Source organism: Schistocerca serialis, chromosome 5 (assembly GCF_023864345.2).
Source record: "Schistocerca serialis cubense isolate TAMUIC-IGC-003099 chromosome 5, iqSchSeri2.2, whole genome shotgun sequence".
Lineage (NCBI taxonomy): Eukaryota > Metazoa > Arthropoda > Insecta > Orthoptera > Acrididae > Schistocerca > Schistocerca serialis.
This window is the reverse complement of record NC_064642.1, coordinates 482,994,352-483,010,697: the sequence shown is the minus strand read 5'-3', so window position 1 is coordinate 483,010,697 and position 16,346 is coordinate 482,994,352. Positions and strand designations below refer to the sequence as shown.

Genomic DNA, 16,346 nt, shown 5'->3' with positions numbered 1-16,346 from the left:
TTCCATTTATGGATTATGTAAATGGTAACTGAGGGAGAAATCCATAGTTTATCTAGGTCTGCGTTAGTGTGCCCATGTAACAGGGCCTGATTCCGACGATTAGGGCTCATATCCCAGTATCCTGAACCTAAGTGGTTCATTATTTTCGATTGCCGTTACCAGTTACTGACATTGTAAACCTGCTTTCATGTTAAATCATATTGGGGTTTGTAAAAGTTGGTTTATAATATTTTATGGGAATATAAAACCAATAATGCTGATTTTTTTAATTATTGTTTTAAAATGAGCTGAAAAGCAAGATACACTTTGTACCTCAACATTTCAAGAATGTTATAATTTTTTATAATCTTTTAAACATACCATTTGATTCACATAACGTTACTTTTTACCACTGTAATAATTATTATCGCATTAAATGTTTTGTTATATTTAGATTAAATGGCACTATAGATTTTTTTTAATGCATCAGTGTTATGGGCACCATTTGTTGACGATATTGACTTATTGCCAACTTTAACTAGAGAAAAAATTCTATATCTCTCGACTATAGATCTTTATTTTTATAATCTCTGATAATATTGTACTTCTTGAACTTACTAGCTCTTAACAGCTAAGAGTATCTACTATACACTATTTTTATGGATAATAGTATTTTGAAGGTTATAATGGAGCAGATTTGTACTGGACACGCAGTTGTATCCTGTTTTGAATATAAAGTGTTTTTGATCCATCAATTTACAGCTTTGTAGATACTTTCCAGACGATTGTTTTTCACGTGTGTTCTTATTCTGAAAAGTTTGTTGGTTGTGTAACAAGTTTTTCTGTTGTTTTTTTTATTTTATAATCTTCTGTGGTGATGATGATAGCTAAAATTGATACTAGAAGAGAATAAAGGTGTATATGTGCAGCTGGTGGCTAGAAATGGTTTTCTTAAACTGGCTGGTAACTAAATAGGCACTCACAAAAACTTTAAGAGGCAACTATTCTTATGCCAAGAAGTACCTCAAACGATTTAGAACGTTTATGACATTGTTTCTCAAGTTTACGATCTTTTCTTTCTTTTTTTTTTTGTCATCTCACTTCTGACTGGTTTGATGCGGCCCGCCACGAATTCCTCCTCTCTCCTAACCTCTTCATCTCCGAGTAGCACTTGCAGCCTACGTCCTCAATTAATTGCTGGATGTATTCCAATTCTGTCTTTCTCTACAGTTCTTGCCCTCTACAGCTCACTCTAGTACCATGGAAGTCATTCCCTAATGTCTTAACAGATGTCCTATCATCCTGTCCCTTCTCCTTATCAGTGTTTTCCATACATTCCTCTCCTCTCCGATTCTGCGTAAAACCACTTCATTCCTTATCTTATCAGTCCACCTGTAGCGCCACATCTCAAATGCTTTGATTCTCTTAGGGTTTTCTCATGGTCCATGTTTCATTACCATACAATGCTGTACTCCAGATGTACATTCTCAGAAATTTCTTCCTCAAATTAAGGTCGATATTTGATATTAGTTGACTACTCTTGAATAGAAATGCCTTTTTTTTGTCAGTGATAGTCTTCTTTTGATGTCCTCCTTGCTCCGTCCGTCAGTGGTTATTTTACTGCCTAGGCAGCAGAATTCCTTAACGTCATCTACTTCGTGACCATCAGTCGTGATGTTAAGTTTCTCGCTGTTCTCATTTCTCCTTTTTGTCATTACCTTCGTCTTTCTTCGATTTACTCTCATTCCGTACTTTGTACTCATTAGACTGTTCATTCCGTTCAACAGATCATGTAATTCTTCTTCACTTTCACTCAGGATAGCAATGTCATCAGCGAATCGTATCACTGATACCCTTTCACCTTGAATTTTAATTGTACTCCTGAAACATTCTTTTACTTTCATCATTGCTTCCTCGAGGTACAGATTGAACAGTAGTGTCGAAAGGCTACATCCTTGTTTACACCCTTCTTAATAAGAGCACTTCGTTCTCGGACATCCACTCTTATTATTCCCTCTTGGATGTCGTACATATTGTATATTACCCGTCTCTCCCAATAGCTACTTTTTTCAGAACTTCGAACATCTTGCACCATTTTACATTGTCGAACGCTTTTTCCAGGTCAACAAATCCTATGAACGTCTCTTGATTTTTGTTTAATTCTTGCTTCCATTATTAACCACAACGTCAGAATTGCTTTTCTCGTGCCTTTACATTTCCTAAAGCCAAACTGATCGTCATCTAGCACATCCTCAAATTTCTTTTCCATTCTTCTATATATTATTCTTGTAAGCAACTTGGATGCATGAGCTGTTAAGTTGACTGTGAGATAATTCTATCACTTGTCAGCTCTTGCCATCTTCGGATTTGTGTGGATGATGCTTTTCCGAAAGTCAGATGGTATGTCACCAGACTCATACACTCTACTCACCAACGTGAATAGTCGGTTTGTTGCCACTTCCCCCAGTGATTTTTGAAATTCTGATGGAATGTTGTCTATCCCTTCTGCCTTATTTGACCTTAAGTCCTCCAAAGCTCTTTTAAATTCTGATTCTAAAACTGGATCCCCTATCTCTTCTAAATCGACTCCTGTTTCTTCTTCTATCGCATCAGAGAAATTTTTCTCCTCATAGAGGCCGTCAGTGTACTTTTTCCACCTATCCGCCCTTGCTTCTAATTTCAGCGAAGGTTGTTTTGACTTTCCTGGATGCTGAGTCTGTCCTTCAGACAATCATTTCATTTTCGATGTCTTCACATTTTTCCTGCAACCATTTCGTCTTAGCTTCCCTGCACTTCCTATTTATTTCATTCCTCAGCGACTTGTATTTCTGTATTCCTGAGTTTCGCGGAACATTTTTGTACTTCCTCCTTTTATCAATCGACTGAAGTATTTCTTCTATTGCCCATAGTTTCGTCACAGTTACCTTGTTTGTACGTATGTTTTCCTTCCCAACTTCTGTGATGGCCCTTTTCGGAGATGTCCATTCCTCTTCAACTCTACTGCCTACTGAGCTATTTCTTATTGCTGTATCTATAGCCTTAAAGAACTTCAAGCTATCTCGTCATTCCTTAGTACTTCCCTATCCTACCTCTTTGCGTATTGATTCTTCGTGACTAATGTCTTCACCCTATTCTTCATCACTACTATATTGTGATCTGAGTCTATATCTGCTCCTGGGCGCGCCTTACAATCCAGTTTCTGATTTAGGAATCTCTGTCTGACCATGATGTAATCTAACTGAAATCTTCCCGTATCACCCGGCCGTTTCCAAGTATACTCCTCCTCTTGTGATTCTTGGACAGAGTATTCGCTATTACTAGTTGAAACTTAGTCTTTCTCCTCACCCATTCTTTGTTCCAAGCCCGTATTTTCCTGTATGCTTTTCTTCTACTCCTTTCCCTTCAAATTTATTCCAGTCCCCCATGACTATTAGATTTTCATCCCCCTTTACATACTGTATTACCTTATACATACCGCACATACTGTATTGTCCTCATACACTTTCTCTATCTTTTCATCTTCAGCTTGCGACGTCGGCATATATACCTGAACTATCGTTGTCGGTATTGCTTTGCTGTCGATTCTGATGAGAACAACCCTAACACTGAACTGTTCCCTGTAACAAACTCTCTGCCCTACCTTGCTATTCATAACGAATCCTACTCCTCTTTTACCATTTTCTGCTGTTTCTTATATTACCCTGTACTCATCTGGCCAGAAAGCCTTGCCTTCTTTCCACTTCACTTCACTGACACCTACTATATCTAGATTGAGCCTTTGTATTTCCCTTTTCAGATTTTCTAGTTTCCCTACCACTTTCGAGCTTCTGACATCATTTAATCTTTGCACATGCCACACCTTTTTTGTAGACGGGAAAGGCATATGAAAAAAGAACTAAGTAATTAAGAATCATTGAATGAGTTGTAAAAGTCGAAAATTATTGATTACACTCTTTAGGCAAAAATCAAAGTCAATTCGGTTGCAGAATAAGTAATTGATTCAAAGAATGTTAGTATACTGAAGGAATGACTGAATTATGTTTTATTTATAGGTCCGCTCCTAGTCTTGCTACACGTTTGACCTCATGTTTAAGAACTCGAATACAATTGCTCTAGGCAAACACCCTTGAAACAGTTACAAACAGAGGTCAACGTCAACCGTTTACCAAATTTATTAAACAAATTAATTACATGCAAAACGGGTAACATTAATGGGGCGAGTTACCATGAAGCAACACATAAATGTCACAGGAGCTTGGAATCTTATCATTGGGATTGACATAGGTTCATTCATTAACTTATTCATTGAACTCTGTTGCGACTATTAATTCAGTAATTGTGCCAATCGTTTAAATACTTGGGTGAAATTAGATTCATTCGGATGTGGCAAAGGGGGTGGAGGATGGGGGGGGGGGGCGCGGGGGGCGGGGGTGTTGTGAGCAGTTGACGAAATTTAGTCTGCTGACAATTTGCATTTATTTATCCTAAAACTGGCAAAAACAATAGCTGCAAAATTTATGCTTTCTATGCAACGTATTCTACACATTTTGAATTACCTTGACGATAAAATTGCAGAATTTACCAGCTCTGTTCTCCTTCAACACATGATTACGGTCACACGTTCCTTCCCTTGGAAAATAACGGAAAGGAAAACGAACGATTCACTCAACTACATTGTACACACCAATTCAACTACCTGCACGTGCCGTTAGAACAACATGGGACGTGGACCAAGACCTATTTCAATGTGATGAGCAAATTTCTGCAAAGTTGTCAAGTGCACTCATATTACTTGTCTGTTTCGTTACCAGTAGAGTGAAACCTCTAATTAAGTAACACATATGGAATTTACTTTCTGAATTGAACAATGCAATACTTATTTATTAACTTTGGTGTAAGATGTGAGTACATGGCTAAACCTAGGCACTGAACAAGTATTACTGCTGGCTTTACCACGAAAATCGGAGCAAGATCTGATATAAAACATTACTTTAATGCAGAAAAATTATTAAAACAGTAGAAAATTACAGGAAGATATGAGATGGGTGGAATGCTTGAATACATTCTGTTCATTTCCAAACAATCTCTAAAATTACTAAGCTTCCTGGTTAAAATGAATCACTGATTGTTACTGTATCTCAAATAATATGGATCGACATCCCAATGATTCACGTAGGACTGCAGAAGGGGACCGTAACTTTCCTGTAACATAAGTAACACGACATGTGGTCATACGTCAGGCACAAAAAACACCACAAAAACAATCAAAATTCTCACAGTAAATCTCTCTGACATAGGTCGTATTCTCATAATTAAGTTTGCAGTGGCCTTAACATCAAAATGAGATAGCATAGACACTATATAATGTGAAAGAGGCCATCCCAGTGCTGTATGGTTGAACACAACACACAAAGAAAATTGCACAAATAAACTATCGTTCCTCCAGGGAATTACTGCTCCGTGAAAGATTTCGGATTTACTTTACTTTTAATGAAATAAGGTAACAACAAAACATAAACACAAACAACACAGGCTAACGTAAGGTAAAAGTCACGAACTTGTTGTCTGTCACAAAACAAGAAATAAACACTTAAAATTAAATAAAATTTCCCCACAAAATTTCTGTTGTCGTGACTATTGTCCGTAACAGAGTTTAGAACACGATCTAAAAAGACACGACGCTACAGTTTAACCACATTTTTGCAGGTTGCAACAAATGGCGCAACACAAAGAAAAGTCTTAAAATTATTTAACTAATGTACCAAAATTATACTGTTACAGCAAGAGAGAAACATTTTACATAAACAAACAATAAATAAAAGCTTCTAGCAAACAAAATAACGGTGTGAACTGAAGGTCCACACTCCACGTCCACTCCCGACTAAGCCCCTACTTACTGTCATTTATTCCATCAAAATCATAGTAATTAACACGAAAATAAAACTTTCACTGACAAAATTAAGTTTAAAACACACATCATTCGCCTTCTCCACTAAGAAATAATACATTCTGATGTCTTTCTTTGTTACCTAAATATGAAGAGCAGCACCCGGCTGCATCCGCTCATCTCGCCAGTCCCGCTAAACTAGGAGCCCAACAACGGCTCTCCCGTTCAAACTTTGGTGTTGGGGATGCGACGACAATCCCAGTGACCAACCTGACAACTCTTACTTTACCAGCTAGTTTATCTTTGGTGATGCCTTCCCTTTGCTGAACATTCCCACCAGGTTAATTCAGTATTGCCTCTACACTCCTTCTTCTACCTATGGTCCGCCCTTATTCCTCTAAATTCAACCTGTACTCACTTCATGCGATCACTCATACAAGGATGGAGACGAGAGAATGTAACATGTAAAACAAAATAAATAAGAGAGTCTAGCTTTTCCTTCACCAGGCGAAGTATGTCAATGAAAAGTACGAAATAGTTATTGATATCACAGATTTCGAAATCAAAACTATTATTACTTGAAAGTGATGAAACATAGCGAAACAAAGATAACTCTTCAGGTCATCCGACCTATCCTGATGGCCATGGTGCAAATGAGACGTATTCACACCGTTGTTGTTGTCGTCTTCAGTCCGAAGACTGGTTTATTGCAGCTCGTCACAATAGACCTTTTTGTGCAAGCATCTGTATGTCTGCATATCTACTGCAACCTGCATCCATATGATCTAGCTTACTGTATTAGAGTCTCCGTCCTAATTTCTAACTTTTATCCTCCCCACCCTACCCCCCTTCCTCGCACCCCTGCATTACCAAATTTACATCTAATTCTACGTCTAAGCTCTGCAAACCACTGTGAAATGCATGGTAGAGGATACTTCCCACTGTACTAATTATTACGGTTTCTTCCCGATCCATTTGCGTATGGATTGCGAGAAGAACGATTGTTTGAATACCTCCGCGCGTGCTCTAATTAATTTAATCTTGTATGAATGCATGGTTTCGCGGCGATATGAATTAATAAAATTTTCTCGGGCTACCAGCCGCGTCAGGCGGTTAAAATCCCATAACCTGACGCGGCTGGAAGCCCGAGAAAATTTTCATAACTTAATCTTGGTTCAAATGGCTCTGAGCACTATGGGACTTAACTGCTGTGGTCATCAATCCCCTAGAACTTAGAACTACTTAAACCTAACTAACCTAAGGACATCACACATATCCATGCCCGAGGCAGGATTCAAACCTGCGACCGTAGCGGTCCCGCGGTTCCCGACTGTAGCGCCTAGAACCGCTCGGCCACTTCGGCCGGCACTTAATCTTGTTCTCACAAAGCTTTAGAAGTTGGCTTTCTCGGGATGGTTTACGGCATCCTCCAGTTCAGTTTCTTCAGCACCTTTGTGACACTCACCCCCACAGATCAAACATACCTGCGCCCATTCGTGCTGCCTTTCTCTGTACGCGTTCAGTATCTGCTGTCAGTCTTATTTGGCATGGATCCCACACACTTGAACCATATTCTAGGATGGGTAACACGAGTGATTTGTAAGCAATCTCCTTTGCAGCCTAATTGCATTTCCCCAGTATACTACCTGCTATACCCATACTCAGCCATTCCACTTTATATCCATACAAAATGCTACACCCAGCTATTTGCGTAAGTTGGTCGATGCCATCTGTGATTCACTAATATAATGGCCGCAGGATACTATGCTTTTTTCGTTTTGTGGAGTATGTAATATTAAATTTCTGAACATTTAAAGCAAGTTGCCAAGCTCTACACCACTTTGAAATCTTATCAAAAATTGACTGACAGTTTATGCATCTTCATTCAGACAGTTATTCGTTATAGATAGCTGCATGATCCCCAAAAAGTCTGAGGTTACTATTACTATTGTCCGAAAGATTATTAATGTAAAACATGTTTTTTATTAATTCGGTTCAGTAACTCCTTATTAGTATTTCGATCTTCACAACTAATTTTCAATATTCTTCTTCCCTAAACCGCTTATCGACCATTCCTAACATGAGGTTAGCAAATTTCTCGTCTTTAGAACCACTTTCTTGCTATAATCAGTCTGCCTTACATTATAGGTTGTTTTGCTGCCCAAATAGCAAAAATTAATCTTCTACGTTTCGTATCTCATTTCCTAATCTAACCCTGTAAGCATCACCTGATTTAATTCACCTACTTTTTGTTACTATTGTTTTACTTTTGTTGATATTCACCTTACAAACTTTTCTTAATGCTCTGTCTTCTCCATTCATCTGTTCTTGCAAGCTTTTTCCCCTCTCTGACAGAATTACAGTGTTATCGACAAATTTTAAGGTATTTATTTTTCTCTCTAATCTTTAATTCCTTTTTCAGATTTCTCTTCTGTTTATTTTATTGGTTTCTCAATGCACACACAAATGATATGGGGAAGCGGCTACAACACTGTCTCACTCCCTTCCCAACTACTGCTTCCTTTTTAAGCCCTCCGAATCATATAACTGCAGTCTGGGTTATGTTCAACTTGTGAGAACTTCTCGATCCCTGTATTTTATCTCTGCTATCTTCAGAATTTCGATGAGTGTAGTCAAGTCAGCAGTATGAAAAGCTTTCCCTAAATCCGCAAATACTTGCGTTTCTTTAAACTATCTCCATAGATAAGTCGTTGGGTCAGTATGACCTCAAGTGTTCCTGTATTTCTCTGAGGCCCAAACTGATCTTCTCTGAGGTCGGTTTCTACCAGTTTATCCATTCTTCTGAAAATAATTAGTGTTATATTTTGCCACAATAACTTATTAAAATTGTGGTTCGAAATTATTCACACCTTTCAGCGTCTTCCTTTTCACATTATGTAATATAATATCCAAATCAATAATCCAGGTCAGAGAGACGAGTCCAGATTTATGATTAATTCTTTCCATCCATATTCCAGATTATTAGTAGCAGTTAACTAATTAGGAATCTGGCACGGATTCTACAAGGAGTAGTTGCGGCGTTCACCTGAAAACATTTATGGTACACCTTTCCAAGTCGCCTGCCAGGCATTAGATCCTAGACACAACCACCCCTCCCCCGTCCCCACAGGTCTTTACAACTAAGTTACTCTGCTCAGTTCAGTAACATACACACTACGGAAATCTGATCACTATGAATTCCACTTAGTAGCTTCAGGCGCAACTGAAGAAGCCGGCGATCTTACTCCAGTAGGCATGTCTGGACATTGTGAAATCGAATTAAATCAAATACTGCAGCGAATGCTCGCTATAAGGTATAAGCGCCACCAAAACCGTCTCACAGCGCCGGAAAGGGTGTGCGCCTTAACTTCAGGAATTAATTAAAGTAATGTCCGCGTCAAAAATTTAATTCATTTACAGGACATAGCAGGATCTGAGAGCGTATTCACATTTCTCAACGTAATTTCAAGTGCTATGTTAAGCATATCTCTCTCTCCCTGCCTTTCGGTTTTTCCTTTGACTTCGTGTCTTGTACTCTGCTGCAGAAATGAGGCACACTTGTAATTTCAGTAAACAGCGTCGGGGATTTTTAGCGGTAGAAAAAGAAGAGCTGAAAAATCTCGTGGCGTGCTGACTGTTTGCATTTGTTCCTCATCTCGTGCTGTTATTAACTGCTGGTTAAATGGTAATGTGTTCGACATTAAAATCCTTCCCTGGGGTATCAAAAGGCAATTTTAAGTCGTTTTTAACTCCATATTCAGACCAGTCTAATGAAACTAGTGCTTTATTTGTAACATAATTTGTTCACATCTGTAGGACGTGCTGTTAACAGCTATATAATGCCTCTGCTCCAACCAAGCAAGTTTTATGTAAGGCTGGGCTTGTCTAGTTAAATGCTTTTATTTGTTTAAAAAAGAGCTTGATGGTTTCTAGACTCCTCAATAGAGCGGTCATTATGGTCAAAACAACAACGAATAATAAATCGTACGAAGGCAATTACATTCCTGGCTATACAAAGTAATGACAATAATGGCACATTACGGAATCACTGTCCAAAAAACAACAGGCTGTTCAGTCATGTGAAGATGAGTATCTAAAGACGCAAAAAAATGTTTTCATACCTTCGGCAGATATGTGGAGCTCTAATAATAACGTATCTCCTAAAGAAATGGTAGAAGTGCACACTACAAACAGTAACACGTAAGGGATCTAAAATTACCATCTATAAAAAATACACAATGCTTGAGCTGCACCACCTAACAGCTCTGACGTTGCTATACGCTAGACAGTACGCTGTTGCCTCCTTCCTGATTGTAATCCCAATGATAAAGCGACTCAAAAACCAAACGATGTAAAGAGACTGGGGAGCAGACATTATTCATTTGTGGCAAGAACAAAAATGGTTCATCTCAGTGTCCAATATGCAATAACAACGGTAAGATACAGGATATGCTATTGCTTGGAACCACACATATCCTGGGGTAATTCTTTAGAACCACCAGTGGTACTCCCAAGAAGGAATAAAGATGTCAACAAACCTAAAGTTGGTATAAAAACCATAGCGTTTTACAGGCATTGTCATATTCGAGGTGGTATGCCTTTATCCTCCTCCGATATTTTACTAGCCATTCAAAGGGGAACGTGGATCACGAATTCGGCTCAACTTGGCACCTTTCAGATTACCATAGGGGAAAGAGCAAGACTGAAGACTGAATCCTGGACCCTGGCGTCTGAAGTCGGAAGCTTTCCCCACCTAACCAGCAAGGCAGGTAAAAATTGAAATCAAACTTCAAAAGCAACAAATGAAATCCTATGTTATGCAAATAAAGATGATGATGATCTACAGTGAAATGCCAAAAGAGAATAAGCGTTCAAAAACTAACACGAAAATTGTTCAAAGATTTCATTGACGTTAGTCACACTTGGGCATTAAATTGTACCAATGGGAACAGGTCAACAATTGCTGTAGAAACGGTACTCAAACCCGGATTTTCCGACTTACACGAGAAGTAGCCTTAACTACCTCGGCCATCTAAACACGCTACACCTTTCCTTCCGACCAAATGCCCAGCCTTGAACACACTTCTGTAGTGGCGCCTGTCTGGAAGATCATTTCTTTCAGTGTGGATGCACACCATGCTCCATCTCTCACAGGAATCAGGGATCTGCGAGTAGGGTGTTCAAGTTTGGAGTCGGGTCGGAAGGGTAGCGTGCTCGGATGGCCGAGGCGGTCAAAGCGACCGCTTGCGTAAAGCGGGAAATCCTAGTTCGAGTCCCGGTCCTGCCCAAATTTTCACCCGTTACCTGTGATACATTTCAAAGTCCAAATGCGGCTAATGTCAATGAAACCTTTGAAGAATTAGTTATATGTCCGCTGGATCAGACGATGTCTGTTTTCTCGGACATGTTCGAAAAAGCAGACAATGCATATACACTTAAAAAAAACCGACGCTCCACAAGGGAGTTATGCAGGAAGGTCGCAAATCGATATTCACACCAGTGTCAAAACGAAATGGTAAATTCTAAACTTCGGTGGTCTATAGATGAATGCGTGATGCTGCAGCACAATTTCACCGCTCAACTGGCAAGGACTAAACAGGGGCATGTAGACACCAGGGCATAAAGTATTTGTGAATTTCATCCGTGTTCTCAGTTGGACAGTAATTATGCACCGCGGACTGCCATTTGAGAGAGGATGTGTAGTTGGGATCAAAGAAGCCTGCTGGAGAAATCGGCGAATCGCTCGACATTTGAATAGGAGTGATGTCACTATTCGACGAGGTTGGCAGGAATCGGTAAACCATGGCCGGACACAGCGTCAAGAAGGAAGCGGTCCACTTAGAGAGACGGCAGAATGCAAGGGCCAGGCAATCATCAGGGACACAGGGACATTAATAGGCCATAGAAACGGGGCTGAGATCACGGCGCCACTTGTGCTGATTATCATTGACCTCTGTAGAGCAACGAGCACATTTTCAGTAGTCGTGTGACTGGGGCCTCCCGTCGGGTAGACCGTTCTCCGGGTGCAAGTCTTTCGATTTGACGCCGCTTCAGCCACTTGTGCGTCGATGGGGATGAAATGATGATGAGTAGGACAACACAACACCCAGTCCCTGAACGGAGAAAATCTCCGCCCCAGCCGGGAATCGAACCCAAGCCTTTAGAAATGACGTTCTGTCACGTTGACCACTCAGCTACCATGGGCGGACTATTTTCGGCAGTGTTGGGCACATTCAGCCTGCAATCTCATTGAGTGGGGTAGAATTGTCTCCAGTGATGAGTCCCGCTTCGAACTGAGACCCGATGACCAGTGAAGACGTATCTGGAGGCGCCCTAGACTGTGGTCGGATAGCAGCCTGACTGTTGTCCGCTATACGACCCGAGAATCTGGAGTGATGGTCTGGGTGCCATTTCGTCCTGTAGTAGGACCCATTTGATGGTCATCCGCACTTACAGCACTACGGCAGGACAACGATATTTTACGCCCCGTTTTGTTGCCCATCATGAGAAGGCATCTTGGGCTTACATTCAGACCGTACACAGCGAGAGTTTCTATTGCTTGTCTTCGTGCTTGCCAAACCCTGCCTTGGCCACTAAGGACACCGGATCTCTCCCCAACTCAGAACGTTTGGGGCATTACAAGCAGGGCCCTCCAACCAGTTCGAGATTCTGGCGATCTAACGCACCAATTGGACAGAATTTGGCACGATATCTGTCAAGAAGACATTTAATTACTGTCTCAATCAATGCCAAGCTGAACAACAGCTTGCATAAGGGCCAGATATAGACCAACGCATTACTGACTCGCTCAATTTGTGAAACTTTTTCTTTTACATAAATCATCCAATTTTTCTGAAATTGTAATCATTTGTTTGTCTGTGCGTATAGATCACAGTTACCGATTTCCATCCCATTCAGATAATTTCTTCGTGGTGCAGCTTTTTTTTCTTGTCTTTGCGCCTACATTTATATATAAAACTCGGAAATGTATTAATGACAACTAAATGGGATAGAATCACTTTGATGATAGTTAGATGCAGCCTGCTCAGAAAATTAAATGTTTCTTCCTTGCACTACGGATAAAAGTTGAAAACTAAATGAAAAATTTTTGAGGCTTTTTACCCTTTGTGTAACATAATTCAAAATAGAGAACAGACAATGGATTGCTGACATTATGCGTACCATAAAAATATGGTTCAAATGGCTCTGAGCACTATGGGACTTAACTTCTGAGGTCATCAGTCCCCTAGAACTTAGAACTACTTAAACCTAACTAACCTAAGGACATCACACACATCCATGCCCGAGGCAGGATTCGAACCTGCGACGTAGCGGCCGCGCGGTTCCAGACTGTAGCACCTAGAACCGCTCGGCCACTCCGGCCGACCATAAAAATATGTATTATTGATATTCATAGAATTACGTCATCATGCTACAAACGTCAAACTTTAACTAAATGTAACACATGATAGGAAAATGTGTAGCATTTCAACACAACTGCACAAAGTAGGCAGACGTAAGGCCATCTATATTATGTATATAAGGAAAGATTTGGCAGCTGGGTTCTCATCCAGGAACTGCATTCGAATGTTAACTTTTTGTCAAATCTTGTTAAGATTTTGATAAGGAGAAATTTCTACCGCCGTGTATTGGACTTCGACAACAAGAGCGTGGTAGCCTGTTGAGGTTGTGGTATATGGATCTTCGGTACTGCTGCTCGCGTTGGTCGAATCCCATGACTGTCATACGAGCATGGAACATAAAGGTTCATGTGGGCAACACTGAACGTCATGCAGGATTTTGATGACCCCTGCGAACAGTGCCCGAGAGGAACGATATATTGTTCGTCCCATCGTGCAGGGTCGTACAGATACTTCAAGATCCTTGTGAGAAAATATTCTTGCTTGCAGCAAGACGTCTAAAACACCACCTGCTCTCAGCAAGGCGACCATTCTCACGGCTGCCCTTGTCTAGGTTAAGACTACAGGCGTGTTCTGCAACAACGAAGGTTTCCTTTATGCCTTTTTTTAAAAGAAAAAAAACTCTCGAGGTGAATGACGAGTTGGTTCCTTAGAAAGGGCCACGGGAGATTTTCACCCACCTCCCACATCCAGAGCTTTTTACTCCTTCTCCAATGGCACCTACGTCAACTGAAGGGTTAATTGTAATATTCTATTAGCAATATCTTGGTTTGCGCCGGGGAAGGTTAAAAAGTCTTTTCTTTTGTTTGCAGCGGAGTATCAGCAGAGACGCGGGACCCAACGAGGTGTCAGTGGAGGGCCACAAGGACTCGCTGAGCTCTGTGGTGTTCTCGCTGAAGAACCAAGTGGGCGGCCTCGCCCGCGCGCTGCAGGTCTTCCAGGTGAGTGCGCCGCTGCCTTCTGGTCGACGGATGCGACAGCAACATTTATCCAACTGACATACATATTGTAATCACATCCCTGTTTCTGAACTTGCACAACTGGTGTAGCAGATGATAAAGGTTCAATGAACTACACTCATCTCTGTAACTTCAAGGATCTTCGGAATCCACAAAAACAAACTTTGTGGCAATTATGTGCCGACTAAATTTCGGTGGGGCGTCGTGGAAAGTCATGACATAAATGGCACAAGGACGCTAGGACCACTTAACACCAACACCGACTCAAAGAAAGGCCTCGGCGCTTGTTGGTGGCGTCACGTCAGCTAGGCACGGCGAACGCCAGGTCTGTTGCAGGCAGAAACGCCTGGGCGTGCTTATCACTATAAATCTCTTATTTTTGGACAAAATGTTTGGTATTTTTTGGGATTCTGCAGTTTTATTTAGATGAAAGATTTTCTTACTATCGTAAAGCTACAAATGAAGATCATAGTTCTGTATTACTGAATCCTGTCGAAACAAACGTAGATCAATATGAGAAGACGCTGCCCCATTGCAAGCTTCGGAAATTTTACATTCAAGTAACTATATTTACTTGATCCATTTTGCTATCGAAACTTACCACAACCCCCTTACAATGAACTCGTTTCTTTTATTTTTTTATTTATTTTCGTTTGACATCGTCACTGGAAATGTGAACTAATTTACATGTGTAAATGTCCAACTGTTGGCAGTCATTAGATTACAGTCGTTTTCAACGAAAGCGATTCTAAACAGGAAACAAAATAGCTTCATACATCGAAAATACTGCTGAGCTTAACCTTTTTTAAACATGCACATTAGAAAAGATAAATATTCCCCTCTTGCAACTGAAAGAAGAAACTTTATAAGATAAAAAAAAATTACTTTATAAAACAAGTACCTCTCTTTTGCCTCTTCTTCTGTCCCCCACCCCCTCCCCCAACGTGTACAATCGCAAGATATTTCATTAACATTCAGTGCTCCTCACCCATAGTCAACCAAGATACCTAAAGAAGAACACCAATGTGTTCACAGTTTCTCGTAAAAGCAACCCAGTACAAACGTAACTTCCTCAGATTTACGAATAAGGTAAAGAAGCACGAATTCCGTTGCTGCTGGACCATGAAGTTGTTTTTGTACGTCAATCGTTAAAACAAGTGGAAATTTAAGTTCAGGAGTACACTATTTGTTAAGAAGTGTAATGAATTGCACAATTAATTGATTGCAGAAATCTCTCAGAACAATGTGTGTTGGTCAACTACCGCCAATAGTTTCACCTTTTCCTGTGTCAGAGAGGGAGACACCACCATTATGAGTATGCCTGCAACAAACCTGACGTTCGCCGTGCCTAGCTGACGTGACGTCACCAACAAGCGCCGAGGCCTTCCTTTGAGTCGGTGTTGTTAACACACATACAGGAGTCTGTGGGTGGAGGTCTAAGGTATGGTGATACTGTGCACTTGATACTCAGTATGCGAGTTGTGAATACAGGGAACGCATTTTAATTACTAGTACGTCGTGATTCACGAAAATATGTTCCAAGGAAGAAAGGAAGTAAGTAAAGAAGCAACATACTATCGACATCGAAGTCATTAGAAACAGAACAGAAACTCCGAATATTCTAAGGATGGGGAAGGAAATAGGCTGTGCCCTTGCGAAAGAAGCATCTCGGCATTTGTCTGGAGCGATTGTGGGAAATCACGGAAAACCTACGTCTGGATGGTCGGAAACGGATTTGAATCGTCGTCGTCCGGAATGCAAGTCTAGTGTACTAATCACTGTGTCGCCTCGTTGTTTCACGGCAAGGTAGAGGTATATGGGGCAATGAGAGTGCTGCTCAGGCAGCCTAGTGGTTAATGTCACCGCTCGCGAAAAGTAGGAAATCTGGGTATACGTTCCAGATTGGTACAAATTTCCATTACTGCAAAGTATTCATTATAATGGACTTCAACGTCTTCTGAGCAGGCTTCACCATCACCACTTCACTGCATCTCACTGAGTTCAACGTCATCGTTACTTGTTTGCCGGCTAGATTTGTGATTAGATACCGTGCGTTCTAACAGAGAGCTCTGTATAATGTAAACTTTCACGCCCAGAAAT

The 16,346-nt window shown here is 40.6% G+C and overlaps 1 protein-coding gene across 1 annotated transcript in view; it reads left to right on the top strand.

The window, feature by feature from the left end:
- Nucleotides 1-16,346, top strand: part of LOC126480946 (tryptophan 5-hydroxylase 1) — a 280,936-nt gene that overhangs the window by 56,400 nt on the left and 208,190 nt on the right. The window contains exon 2 of the mRNA XM_050104365.1: nt 14,100-14,228. Within this exon, the coding sequence (XP_049960322.1) occupies nt 14,100-14,228 (129 nt within the window). The remainder of the gene's footprint in view (nt 1-14,099; nt 14,229-16,346) is intronic.